Below are 14,297 nucleotides of genomic sequence, written 5' to 3'. Positions count from 1 at the left end.
GGCATTTCCTGGTAGCCTTCTCCCTGGCTAACTTCAGTCAGACTCCTTTGCCCATTTTGGCTTCTCTGTGAGTCTGAGTGGACAGACTGACTTGGGAGATATAAGTGACCTGAATCTAGTGCACATTGCAAATATATATGAATTATTGGACTTGAAAGGGATTTAAAAGTGCATTTTATTAAACTCTCAGGTGATTTGAGAATCTCTGCAAAAAAAGAGGCACTCAACCTATGACAGCATTAGAAAAGATGCTTACATTAGGTCCCTTTATGGACCAAATTGCATCCTCCTGAAATTCAAATGGTGAAGCCCCACAGTCCAATATGCCTACACTGGGCACAGTGCCTTTATAAAGGAAACTAAAGTTAATGAGGTCCTAAGAGTGGAGACCTAATCCAGTAAGACCAATGTCCTTACAGGAAAAGGTACCAAGGTTGTGTTTGCACAGAGAAAGGCCGTACTGGGACTCAGTGGAAAGATGGCCGTCAGCTCCCCCGAGAAATACTTGACACCCACAGCTTCCAGGAGGAGAGGTTTCAGATAGCTCATAGTTTCAGGGGATTCAGTCCATGGTTTTCCAGCTCCAAGGCAGCTATGGTAGAAGGGTGTGGCAGAACAAAAATGCTCAGTGTGTGACAGCTAGAAAACAGAGCAGGAGAACAGCAAGCAAGAAAGGGGCAATGGCCCAGACCGAGATGCCACGGTCAGATCTCCACGACCCACTCATTCACACCCAGAAATGCACCTCAATGATTCTCGGGGTGCTCCCAAGCCAATCAGCTTGGCATAATTAAGCTTAATCACTATAGTGGCCATTGCAAGCCAAAGCGAGAGATTTCAGGAGAAAACAACCTTGCTGACACCACGATCTTAAGTGTCAATCCTCTACAGCAGTGACGGTGAGATTTTTAGGTCTCTCAATGACACAAACAACCCACTGTGACACACATGCTGTAGGTTCACCACCGCTGCTCCAGAGTGTGAAGAGCGCATTTCCCTTATATAAGTCCCCAGGCTGTGGTTTTGCCAGGGCAATCCTAGCACAGTAAAACACATGCTCTGTGCTCTGTAATTAGGCTCCTGTCTCTTCTTCAGAGTTGTGAGGAGGAAAAATAAAATACATTCAATGGTGCAATATAGAGATTAAAAGCACAGACATTGGGCCAGCTAGCTACTCCTATATTTGAATTGGTCACTCTATTATGGGTTAAAATTTCTTTACCTATCTAGACCTCATTTGTGCTAGTTTTAAGATGAGAACAACCATGTGTATCTTTTCAAACTCATCTTAGCCTTCGAGGCTTAGTTCCTTACACTGAAGCTCAAGCATGATCCATATTGTAAACTATTTGGGGACAAGAGCAACACGGGGTATGAGTATTTGTAAGAAACCAAGAAAGCTATAGAAATAAAAAAGCCATGGAGGGCACTGGAGACATAATGCTTTAAAATACTACACAAAAAGCAAAACGCACTGAAGAAGCCATGACCCTACAGCTAGAGAAGATGGCTGTGGACACGTTAATGATACCGTTCCACTTCCTTCCTTTATATCACCCTCCAGGCATCCATTGCACTGGTCCACCATGGTAACAAATGCTGCGCTCTTTCCCTGCAGATTTCAGAGCCACACAGACAGACAAAACACAGAGCCAGCATCATTTTTTAAGAATTTGGTGTGCTTTCCACCTCCCATCCTCTCTCCTGTGCCCCGGCCTTTGCCCTGCACCCCCTCACAGTATTCTGCATTGTGTTGGGAGTACTCGGGGCCCACGACTTCTCGGTTGCACCACCTCCCTGTGGCCCAATTCCCCATTCATTCTGTGTACGTAAAGGCCCTTACTTTCTCTTCCTCTGGTTGCTTGCTTTTTCTTTCCTTCATTGTTTTATTCCCCATCCGTTTCCCCTTGTTCTCCTTCTTTGTCACCAGGAGTCAGGGGATGTCATTCATCCACCCCTCCACCCACTGCGTGAAAGGCCCCGAGGTGCAGGAAAGCAGCCACAGTCATGTTCTCAGGATGCTCTGGGCAAAGGAGGGCGAATCACCCCAGGCAAACAAACAGTCTTGTTCAAGACAACAAATGTGAAAAAGTAGGGAGCTACAGCAGTGGTCAGCGAGCTTGAGGGCCATGCCCAAGCCATATCTACAAGTCAGAGAAGGATTTTCACTGGCAATGCCTGTTGTCATCCTAGGAGTATGTCATCCCATTATGCACAATGATATTGCTTGGTCCTAGGAAAGTACTTTGAGTATTAGCTATTAACACATACGTAAAATTCATTCCACAGTGTTTTAATAATTATTATGATTGCTCAAGTAATTTTTAATTAATACCATGCCATCAGACTCCATGTTAGATCCAATATTATCAGGGTAAACATAACCTGTCTTTTAAAATTTGTACTTTGAAGCTTGTACTCTACAGGAAGTAATACTTAGAGCCTTTCTTTACCAAGTGCTAACAACATGCTCCATGTTTTTATATGTAGTCTAATATCTTCAAGATACTGAAGACTTTTACACTTTCCAGATTCAGAAACAAAGTCTGAGAGAAGATAATTAAAGTGTTTCAAGATCATGCACTCTGGAATGCATCCAGAATGTCTACACTGGGATCAGAATCAAACTTTCACAGCTTGTACGACTGCGGCCTTGACCTTCCCAAGCCCCAGTGTCCTCACTTACAAAATGTAGAGAATCACAACTTCAAACTTGCAGATGAAATAGTACCTAAGTTTATCCAACTGTGATGAATAAAATATAAAACAGCATTCTTGTCCATCTGAGGTTCTCAGATTAAAGAGGAGAGAAACACAGATAATAGAAGACCCCACCCCAGGTTCTGCACGTGTCCCTGGGGAGCCGGGGGAGCCCAGCTGGGACGGACAGTATGTGGCTGTTACCCGGCACAACCTTTCTCCCTGGCGTTAATGTGAATGAGCGAGCCATAAATAATTAATTCTACCTCTGACTCTAACTTGTCGTGACCTTTCACAAAGAACTTAATATCTCTAGGCTTCAGTTTTTAAATCAATCAACATTTGATTAATAATATCTCATCTGAGAGTCAAATAGAGCATATAAAACAAGTGAAAATACATGACCACTGTAAGTAGTTTACAAAAATAAACATGGTACAGATCCAGACAACACAGCTGATGGAAGCCTCTTGCCTTTAGGAAAATTTTCCAACAACTGACTTTACTTTGAGTGTCAGAACGGACCCAGGACTACAGATTATGCTTCTTCAAAAATGGTTTAAAATTCAGACCATGGTGAGACACACTTCTGTGTTTTAAGATTATGCCACAGTCATGGGGATTTGAAGGTAGCAGCCACGGGGCCATGGAAGCCAAAGACCGCCCCTGAGCCAACCCGTCCCTGGGAGTTTGGGGAACACAATGGGCCAGGCTTCTGTCTTGCGATCTGCTCAGCTTAGCTCCGAGGACCAGTGACTTCCAAAGTCCCCTGCAATTTCATCATAAGACTAACGTGATCATAGAGATCACAGGACAGGAGACAGAGGCAAACAATGCAGTCTCAAAGACCATATTTCCATACAATGTATATGACAGTCACCTGGCATAAATGTGTGCACGTGTGTAGCCTATTAACTGGTAAGGACCAAAATCTTACCTGTGACCATGTAGTTCTCCCCACGGCCGGAATAGATGAGCCTCCCATCCATGTGTAAAGAGTACCCAGTTATAACTCCATTTGCCCGTCTGGGTGGACTCCAGGAGAGTAGCAAAGAACTGGGAAAGGAGTTGGCAACTGGGGACTGAACCTCTTGTGGGGCTGTGGGGGGGGGGAAGGAAAAAAGATTTATAGAGTCTAATTTTAGTTTACTTTCCTAACTCAAACTTTTCAGACCTAAACCAATAAATCATGGGATAAACCTGAAATCCTGCGCAGGGGTGTGTTCTTGAGTCGCGGGCAGCTTGTCAGTAATTGCTTTAGGAAAGCGCTAAATAGCTGTCCTGAATTTATGGGAATCCGCATCGGTGATGGATGGGGAGTGCTTTCCCTAGTCCACTTGACTGAAGTCTGCGTTACTTCATCAAAAGTATAATAACCGTAGCGGGCAGCTACGCGGGCCCGCATCTAGGAAGCAATTAAGCTGAAAGAGGCCCCTGGCCTCGAGGGGCCTGGTACCTGCTGCCCATGGTTCATATAACTATTAAAATAGCCAGAAAATGGAGAATCAATTAATTATATGTAGAAACTACTTTGTGTGAATTTTATTTTTTATTTTTTATTTTTTTTACACAGTGGTCCATGAACTTGAGGCACAGGAACTCAATATTGTAAAACTTGACCCTAGGCACGAACATTGCTCCCTAGTTTAGGAACACGTTCTTAGAAAAGTGAGAAGTTTGGGGATTCCCTAAATCATAAGGAAGAGGATGGAGCCCTCTGTAACACGACTGTGAAGCAAGTGTGAGGGGAGCAGCTGAGACCGACGGAGGCTTTAGTGACGTGGAGAAGAGGGGCAGACAGGAGACCTCCGGTCCCCCATCAGGGCTGGGGCTGGGCAGTGAGAGATGGTGAGCACCATCGTCCACCCACCGGCAGCTGCAAGACAAGCTGAGAAGAACTGCTATTTTCAGGAGACTGGAAAGATGGGGGGATCCTGAAGATGAGGGACCCAGTGTAGGGAGTCTGGTTAGGTCAGAAACAGAATACAGGGGATAAAGGGCCACAGCAAAAATTTTACAAAATCCTTTTTCTTGTCACTGCTTTGTTGAATGGAACTATGTCTTGTTTACCCTCATACATCTGTGCAAACAGAGCTTGCTCACCAGTTCAAGAGAGGAGAGGGAACTCAGAGGGCTGAGGAGACAGATGCTAGGAAAGAAAGACTGGGTGACCCTTTTTTCTGAAGATCAAGCTTTTAAATCTCCTAGCAACTTAACAACCAGACAGCAGGAGAAATGTGCAGTTCCTCTCATGGAGGAGACAGAAATATGAAGTGAGAATGCTTCCCATGTTTTGAGAGCTCTTATTTCTTGAAGGGATGTGCTCCAAGGCTGGATCAGAGCTTTCGCTTTGCAGTGCTAAAATATTTGCTTTTTCCCAACTGTCTCTGAACGTCTGCTTTCTGAAACATTAATTTATGCCAACAGTTTGCAAGTTCCAAGTACAACAAAAGTGAGACTTAAGTCAGAAGGAAGTGAGCAGTGATTAATAATACCTCACTTGGCATTTGGAGGGTCCATCATACTGAAATAATTGTTGCCTGGGCTGGTGTTTAGCAGTTCAAAGAGACCATGGAAATCAACCGTTTGATTCTCAATTTCATACCGTGCCATACAATCAATTCTTTTTAGTCAGACTGTCTCTAGATTTACTTCAGAGCCGTAGTAAAATGAGGAAGCTTTCATTAATCTTTCAGATGCTTCATATTAATGACAAGGCTCTTGCATGAACAATGTAACAGCAATTAAAAAGCCCATTAATCTGCATTACAGCTATTAAAGATGCATGTCATTAAAGGGTATGGAGTTTGATTCATTTTCGCACCCCCCAAAAAAATGGAGCAATTACGGCCTGGCAATGCACTTTGTCATCAAATTAGGTTGGGGTTTTCCAGCAAATGGCCTAGCAGCATTTAGCTCCTCTCCTATTTTATTATTCATGACTGAAATGTGGAAGTCAAGACCTTTGAAATTACTTTACCTTCTTGTGGAGTAGAGATGTTCACCGCCTGTGAGCTCTCGGTACAGCCAGCCAGAGTGCACGTAGTTAGGGTTATCGTGTAGTTGCTGAATGGTAGCAGGCCTGTCAACACGCCTGCAATGACAGGGGGACAGACAGGGCTAGCATGTCTACCGTGAGCAACTACAAAGAGGTGTGTGGGTGTGTGTGTGTGTGTGTGTGAGAGAGAGAGAGAGAGAGAGAGACAAGAGACAGAGAGAAAACCAAAACAGATCCCGCCTTAACCCATTGTTCTGATCACACAATGGGCCAACTCCTGAGACAACGTTATGAGACCCACTCACCATGGAGACAGCTGTGAAACAGGTATTCAATGCTTTCCCACTAAAGATGGGCCAGGGGAAGGAGACCCACATGCAGTACATGAAACAGAGCACAAGGTACCCAGCGGCTCAGATGCCTGGCACCTCACGCCAGCACCTAGACCTCCCGCAGAAGCAAAACGATTCAATTTTCTCCAGCCTGGCATTTTTCAAGCGTATTTAACAAAGGAGTCCTTTTTACGCAGTAACTGTGAACACACTTCAGGAGATGCTACTCCCAAGAGTGGCTTCATTATTTTAACCGTAGGATACACATATACAAACTATTTGTTTATGTTGCAGTTCACAAATACGCAAATTAACATAGTGGAACAATTAGCAAATTGGATAATTATGCTTTTGTACTTCTACTTGCAAAATTATTAGTTTATTTAATTAAGACACCTGTCTTAAAGGCAAGCGTTGCACAGGGAAGTGTTGAATTAACCTGGCTTGGCGGTGCAGATGTAAAATTTGTTCCGGAAATTAAAAGTACCTGTGAAAACGAAAAACGTGTTTTTGTTTCCTGGTGTTTATAATCAAGACAGACATTCCTTATTTAGTTAATCCTATGAATTAAAGAGTATTGCAAGTATAATCTGGGCAAACGCTTGCCACTGTTTCTTCTTAAGGAACTTTGTAAGAGTAATCTTTAATCTTAAATACAGGTTGTCATCATTCTGACAAAAAGAGAATCCTGTTCCGGTCATCCAGTTACTGATTAAACCTCCAACGGCCTAAAGAATACGTTCCTGTTTTAAAGTGCCAATACTGGGGACAGTTTGCATCATTCAAATACAGACTTTACTGGGACATGCTCTCTGTGGTCGCCCGCCCCAACAGAAAACTTTAAAACTCCAAAGAGCAAAGGGCTAGGATGCAGCAAAAGTCCCAAAGCGTTGTTTGGTTTCACACCCACTTGCCCTCCACCCCGGGGTGCTACTTCAGGTCTGCATTTCTCAGCTCTCCAGGCCTCTCTCCTAAACGCGGCCCGCAAGTCAATGAACTCATCCTCGTGTGCACGAGGCCGGCTCCCCACAAGCTGGGCTCTAACCTCTCCATCCCTGTGTCGGCCTGCTGCTCCTCCTCAAGGCTGTTCCTGTGTCATTTCCTCTTCAGTCTCCCAGACCACGGCCCACGCCCTGAGCTCACTGTCCCCCAGGAAGCCGACAACAAGCTACCATGCGGCACGCCCGCTATCACTGCACAGCCGCAGAGAGCCTGGACACTGAGGCCAGCTCTGCTCCTGGTTGGCTACTCAGTGTGGACAAGTGGCTCAGACATCCGTGCCTTGGTTTCTTCGTCTGTGCATAGAAAACAGGAGACCCGATCTTGGAGAGCTAGCTCTATCTTGGAGGAGCCGCCTCAGGGGCCTCACATATGAGACAAGAATGCTGCACTCCCTGCCTTCAGAGGGCGCCAGCGTGGCTACTGCGTTTAGAAATGTGCAGCACTCGACTCCAAGCTGTGTAAGGAGACAGCTCTAGCGCAGAGCTGTGCCAGTCCAAGTCGTGCTATGATTGCAATCCAGCTTCTGACTCCAGGGCCACGCAGTGATTTTTATCTTCGAAATGATACCAGTCCCCCTGCAACTTCCGATCCAATAGCGCTTCCGCTCTGGACCCGCCAGACTTGACCTTCCTCAGGCCTCCTCCAGTGCTGCTGAGTGTCCTGAGTCGTTCTCAACCACTGCGAACTCCTCCTTAGCTGGACGAACCCACCACCCTCCACACCTTACACGGCATTTGCTTTACAGAGTTGGGTCCTCGGGCTTCTTCCTTTCTCTACAGACTTGGCTTTGTCAGGTCCTCAGTGACCACCTGGCTGTCAGCAGCTGTCCCCTCCCCTCCAAGCCCTGGTTTCCCACCTGTGCCAGCGGGACGCACCCGCGGGATGTCCAGATGCTCTGTCAAGCTTGACCTGCCTCCACCCACACGGCATTACACATGGTTCCCACTTCTGTCTTCTCGTTTGTGTCTTTCCTTTTCTCTTCTTTTTCTTTCTGTAATGTTTGGGATTAAACCCAGGACTTCTAGCATTCCAGCAAGCGTTCTTCCCCTGGGTTACGCTACAAACTCTCCACTTTCCAGTTTCCTAATGACTCTAGCATGACACCCAAATCCCACCCTTAAAACAAAGGTTCCATCATGCAATATGTTCTAGCCATTGTACCCCTAGAAAATGTTTGGCACTGGCTACAGCTTTCCTTTTGGTAAGTTGGAATCTCCTGTAAGATTATAAACAGGACAACTTGCATGTCTGAATTAATATAACACCAGACTAACAAGATACAAAGCAGCCTTTAGAGCATGGAATTTTTCACACCAATGTAAGAAAAACAAATTGGGATATGAGGTTAGTTTCCTTTGTTCATCACTTCACTTATGCGGAATATGAAAGAAAAAAGTGTGTAGCCCACATGGGCATGATTTAGTTGAAGCGTGGGATTACTTTACTGTGTCCAAAAAGACACAGTGGCTATGTATACATTTTGGTGAACTAAAATCCAGAGCATGAGGAAGTGTTATATATCCATGTAGAATCACCACTGAAAAACACTTCTAGTATTTCATCATTTTTATAATCTGGCCTTATAAAATACTTTATCCAATTAGAACTGAAGTACCATGCTGAAATTGCAACTGCTGTACTAGCTTATTAGGAAAGCTATTAATGTAGACTAAGAACCACCATGTTACTAGATACCCACTAGATATCCACCTACTCACTAAATGATCTTCACTGTTACTTAGCCCATCTTGATTTCACTAAAGCAGTGTAAGTCTGTGTGTGTGTGTGTGTGTGTGTGTGTGTGTGTGATGAATTCCCCTATTAATACTTCTATTTATGTTAAGGAGATCAGAATTTCCAGTCCACAATAACAGAAGACCTATATTTGGCTAAAGACAATTGTTAGAAAGGATAATCATCCAGCAATACTCCTCTCAGAGAACTTGCTTTTGCCATCTCTGTCCTTTGGTAGAGAAGTTTATCAAATTCTAATACATTTCATATAAAAATGCTAAGCTTCTTAAAGAAAGTTGCTGGAGAGAAACTACACTGTCCTTTGGATCATTTATCAATGTGCTCACATTTCTCTTTTCAAGTAAGACAATCATAAGCACTGGGAATGGAGACCCACAGAACAGAGCAGGAAGATGAAGAAGAAAGTGCACATCCTGGGTCTTGGCCACTCTAGATCCCAAATAGAAGATGTGGGTAGTTTCTAAATCATACTTTCAAAACCATGTGCTGTGCTTTCCAAGGCTGGTATGGTATTTCTGTCCCCTTCCCAGGGAGAAGCCAAGGGCCTTGCCTGTCCTGTTTCATCTCCAGGGCAGAGTTCGTGGAACCACGGGAATACTCCTCCTCTAAAGACAAATCAGCATCATCCACTTGAGCACAGAAGAGTGGGATGATAACATAGCATTTCGTTCCCGCTCGGCAGGTTACAGCTAAGGGTCAGGGTGGGAGAACGGCCCGGTACCCCTAGAAACCTTCAGTAAAAGGGAATAGTGACAAAGTCAGCCTATTGTCTAGAACCCCCCAGCTTGCCTCTGATTCTCAGAATGGAGCATTTACCAGGTTGATGTTTATAAAAAGTTGTACTATTACCAAAGGAAGAAGAAAAAGTACATTCTCTCCAAGACTAAGAAAGGTAGTCTTGGATATACCAGAGAGATGCTTGAATGGTTATCCTGAGTCTGGCTTTAGGCGTCCAAGTCATTCTTAGACTATTCCTCTGAAGAAAAAATAGTACTACTACGATAATATATCCTCCTAAGAAATCTTTTATCAATTTTCTTCCATCTGCCTGTGGGAGGCAATTGATTTTTATAAGGCTCTTAGTATAAGAAAATGTTATTGCTGGAAAGACCCTGACGATACCCACAGAAAGCAGGCTGTCTGTACACATGCAAGGAGACACGGGCGTTTGTAAGACTCAGACTGTCCAGTCTAAGATGGAAAGAGGCCTGCATTGAATGGAAGACAATTTTAAATGGATGGTCACTGGGAGCCTGTGTCAGTATTCTAGTTAAAAGAATACTGAGAAATGTACAGTGTGATATATGTACAAGGGGACCCTGGACAGAAACATATGTCCACAGAAACCCACCAAGAGAGAACGGGCAGAGTGGCTTTCATGACACTTGGGGTGTTTACAGTCAACGATGCCTCGCCGTGGGGACTTGGAGAGTGAACGTGCCCGTCTGAGAAGAGGTCCTCTCCCCCTGTGACTGTCCTCCTGCGAGGCTGGTGAGATGACCTCTCCAGCTCCCTTTCCGCCACAAAACTCTGTGAAATCAGAAAATGGTCCCGACCACTTCAGGCAACCTGCCAGTGTTTCTTGATAATGGAGGAAGGCAGGCTGAAGAGGTACGCAATGAGCATAAAGCACTATTGATGTCTTAAAAGTGTGAGAGTCCCAGGAAACACAGGGCACCGGTGGTGTCTAGATTAAAATCTTCCCGCCTGCAGGACCAGAGGGGTTCTCACTACCCAGCGATAATGCATTTTGCACATTTTGCATTAATGCCTCCATTGCGAGGGGGGAACTCGCCTGGCTGCACCAAGGGAGTTGCAAGTCTGGGCAGCCCCACGCCTCTCAATTATAGCCCCATCGGCCACACGGGCGCGGAGGCCCCCAGCTCCAGAGCAGGGCAGGGCTCCTCTAAAGGGAGAGCACGGGACTGGTCCCAGTGGGAATGTGAGCTGTCTTTGACTGTGACTCCAAATGGTGCTGAGAGTTTCCTCCCAGCACAGGGCAAGCCCGCATGTGACGTGTGAGTCCTTCCAGCAGTGCCAGGCCTTCCGAGGCTGCTGGGGCAGCGTCCGTGCACTTTGTGGCATGATCAAAATACCTGGTGGATGCTGAAATTTAAAAACTGTATTACAGTGGGAGCCACACTGCCACTCGTCCCCACCCAATCCTCCGCCTCGCTGCAGACATCCGCCCCACGGTATGGCTACTCGGAGAAGCAGCTGTGCCAGTGTCCTCTTGGGTCTTTTTCGTTTTTTGAGTCGGGGTCTCACTATGTAGTTGAGACTGACCTGGAACTCACTACGTAGTCCAGGCTGGTCTTGAACTCACAGCGATCCTCCTGCCTCAGCCTCCCGAGTGCTGGGATGACAGGCACACGCCACCATGCCCGGCCCTCTTGGGTCCTAACCACTGCGAATGCTGCTGCCCAGTGCCATCCAACAGAACGGCAGGCTCGAACAGTCATCACAACGGGTCCCCGTCCACCTTGCTCCCTGGATCTGGCACCCTCTGACTTTCTGCTCTTCCCCAAAGTGAAAATGACCGCAAAAGGGAAGCGTTTTGAGTGGATTCAGGACATCGAGGCAGCCATGACAGTGCAACTAAAGACACACACGGAACAGGACTCCAAAGCTGCTCCAGAGAGTGGCGGGAGTGGCGGGAGGAACGTGTTCGACGCGAGGGGCATCCTCGGAGGGGGTCGGTGCTGACGTGTCTTTCCTGTCATAATCTCCTGAAAAATATTTAACATTCGCTGCACTTTCTGGCCACACCGCGTGCCTGTCCCACTTCCCAGCAGCTCTTACTGGTGTGCTTTACCAAAAATGGGCACTCGGCGTCTGACGGATTCCATCCCTGGCCCCCGCTTAGCCGCACGCCTCCCGTGTGTGCGCCCAGCTCCCCGAGCCCCTTCTGAGAGCCTCCGAAGTGACAGCCCTCGTGTCCTCTGACCGACTCACATTGCCAGCACTTCTTGCCGTTGCTCTAACCTCAAGTTTCATAGGAGTCAAAGAGAAACATTAATAACCGCAGGCAGCCTGGCTGCGGAAGAGAAGATCGCCGTGGTGTTGACACCAGCTGAACAAGCTTTTGTGCCTCCAATAGGGACGGTGTGGGGCAAGAAGCAGGAAGCAACAGATGAGCGGGTTTTGACGCTGTTTTATGCTGATCTCCTCAGGCTGCAGACAGACAACTATAAATGCTCTGCCTGCAACCAGAGCCCGAGATGGTGCAGAATGGCAGCGTTTTCAAAGCCAAGCACATTCTGGGAAGGGAAGGACGACTTGGTTTCTATTTACACCCTTCGCAGACTCCTCCTCCCTCCCCAGCCCGCCCTCAGCTGCCAGCCTAGGTGTTTGGCTGCCTTCCACGTAATCTGTTCTCCTTCATTATGTTAATCTGTGGGCGGAAAGATTCCTGTCATCTTTGCATCGCTCCTACAGCAGTGGTAAACACCTTGGCCTGTCTGTAATTGGACAGGTGTCTGCATTGATGTCACCCAGCTTTTAATTCAATTAAAGAACTGGCTGTTCTGCTCTCATTACCCACGCATTTCCTTTGCACTTTTAGTCTGGCAGTGAAATGCACACGCGGCCGTTGCCTACCCCCAGTCCAAAGTCGTGGTCCCTCTGCAAAGATCACGCATGATACCTCAATGGACTCGGGGGATCCGCATGTCAGCAAAGGCGCTGTGAACAGCATGGAGGATTTATTCCCTCCTCCCCACACAGCCTATCCCTTAGTCTCTAAGTGGTGTCTTCTATCTCCTGGCCAGGAATTAGGAGCAGACCTGGCCAACAGAAGAGCCGTTCCTGGCTTCCCCTCCCCGGGGCTCTCCTCCAACCCAAGAGAAATCATCAGAGTGCAGGGCTCTTATTTATTGGCTGGCATCTCACATTTGGATCAAGAAAGTGCGGGTGGGCAAGGCATCTATTAAGGGGGCCATCTGGTAAGGGACACCACACAGGCAGAGTGGTGGCTGTACCTGGAGACACAAGACGAAGAGGCCACCTTTTCGGAGGGGACTGACAGGGACAGGGTTGGAGGAGAAAGAGACTTCTCTGGCTCTGGATTAAAGAGAGGGAGGGGATCAAACCCATGTGCCATGCTTTCTTCCCACTGGAAGGCACCTCTGAAAAGAAATGAAAAAGTGCTAACAGATATTCAGACTCCCTGGCCCCGAGAAACTGAGTAACGACATTTGTTAAATAGGGATGAAAATGTAATGGTCCGGGAGAGCTCTGGAAACACACCCACGACTCTTCCCTTCTGGTCCTTAATAGACAAGAAAGTGGGGTGGGTAAAAATGAGAATCTCTAGTTTTCAGAAGAAGAAGGTCCATTTCCATTTTACACAAAAGGTGGAAGAGCAACTCCCTGACTCCGGACCTGCATGATTCTCTGCAAACTTTAGAACAGATTTTGCTTGCTGACCTTGTTTCAAGATTCCAGCAGGAAACACGACCTATCTTGTGCCTTGGATCAAAGACTATGCAGATGTTGATGCTTACAAATTGGAAAAAAAGGCTACTTTTGTTTCCCTTATAAAATATAGGGCCCAATCCCAGTCTCAGAGCATGGCTTACACAGAGATCTTAACTGCCCTCAAAGCCTTATGCAGTGAAGACACTCTGGACCCGTATCCAGCCTCAAAGGTATACTCAGTGTCTCCATGGCAGGAGCTAGACTCTGTCATTCCACCCTGAACAAATCAGAAGCCAATGCTTGCATTAACTCTTTATCACACATTCAGGGTGACACCAGAATCCAGGAGCTCTGCCTGAAAACACTGGGAGGTCAGCCAGGAGGAAAAGAAGGAAATGAAAGGGCTCCCTATTTCCCAGCACCCTCTGCGCCTCTGATAACCGCAGCCCAGGGCAGGGGGACAGCTGTCCCAATAGCAGGCTCAGAGTCTGTGTTTTCTCTCTCCAGACCACAGTTTAAGCCCCAGTAGTACAAGAAAAAGGGACATGTGAAGAAATGTTCCCCCCAAATAAGAGCACATTTTTTTATAGCCAACATTTTGTCTAAAATCCTCCTTACAAGGTGCTTGGAGGTTCAAGTTTACTGCTAAAACCTACCATCTGCAGAGAAAAAGTAGTACACATGCTCCCTTGAGCACCAAGCAGGTATGCCTATAATCTCCATGAGGGTGTGTGCGTGGGTGGGTGGGTATGTGTGTACTACATTAGACTTTTCGATTCATTGCAAATATATTTAAATTTATTTTTAAAGATAAAAAGGTGACTTACAGAGGTGGAAAACCAGTCTTTTGGGGCGATTATCAAATTGCACTGATAACTTTATAGTGTTTGTACTGAATGTTATAAGCATTAATGTTATACCTAATTGATTACCACCGTACAGCAGAATTTATATATGATCACCATTTCAACCGTGTTGCCGTATAGCTAGAAAAAATTCAAATCTTGTACTTCAAATTTGTACTTCATACAACAAAATGAATAACCTTTTTAAACAGTTAGAAACTCTTGCACAGTATATTGACAATGTGT

General features: G+C 46.2%; 1 protein-coding gene across 1 annotated transcript in view; it reads right to left on the bottom strand.

Annotated features, from left to right (window-relative positions):
* Ush2a (usherin) overlaps positions 1-14,297 on the bottom strand; it is a 678,059-nt gene that overhangs the window by 359,923 nt on the left and 303,839 nt on the right. Inside the window, exons 30-31 of the mRNA XM_033762039.1 lie at positions 5,681-5,794; positions 3,638-3,799 (exon numbers count right to left, since the gene is read on the bottom strand). Of these exons, the coding sequence (XP_033617930.1) occupies positions 3,638-3,799; positions 5,681-5,794 (276 nt within the window). The remainder of the gene's footprint in view (positions 1-3,637; positions 3,800-5,680; positions 5,795-14,297) is intronic.

Source organism: Fukomys damarensis, unplaced genomic scaffold, assembly GCF_012274545.1.
Source record: "Fukomys damarensis isolate Sample0158 unplaced genomic scaffold, DMR_v1.0_HiC HiC_scaffold_11, whole genome shotgun sequence".
Lineage (NCBI taxonomy): Eukaryota > Metazoa > Chordata > Mammalia > Rodentia > Bathyergidae > Fukomys > Fukomys damarensis.
This window is presented reverse-complemented; position numbering and strand designations above follow the sequence as displayed.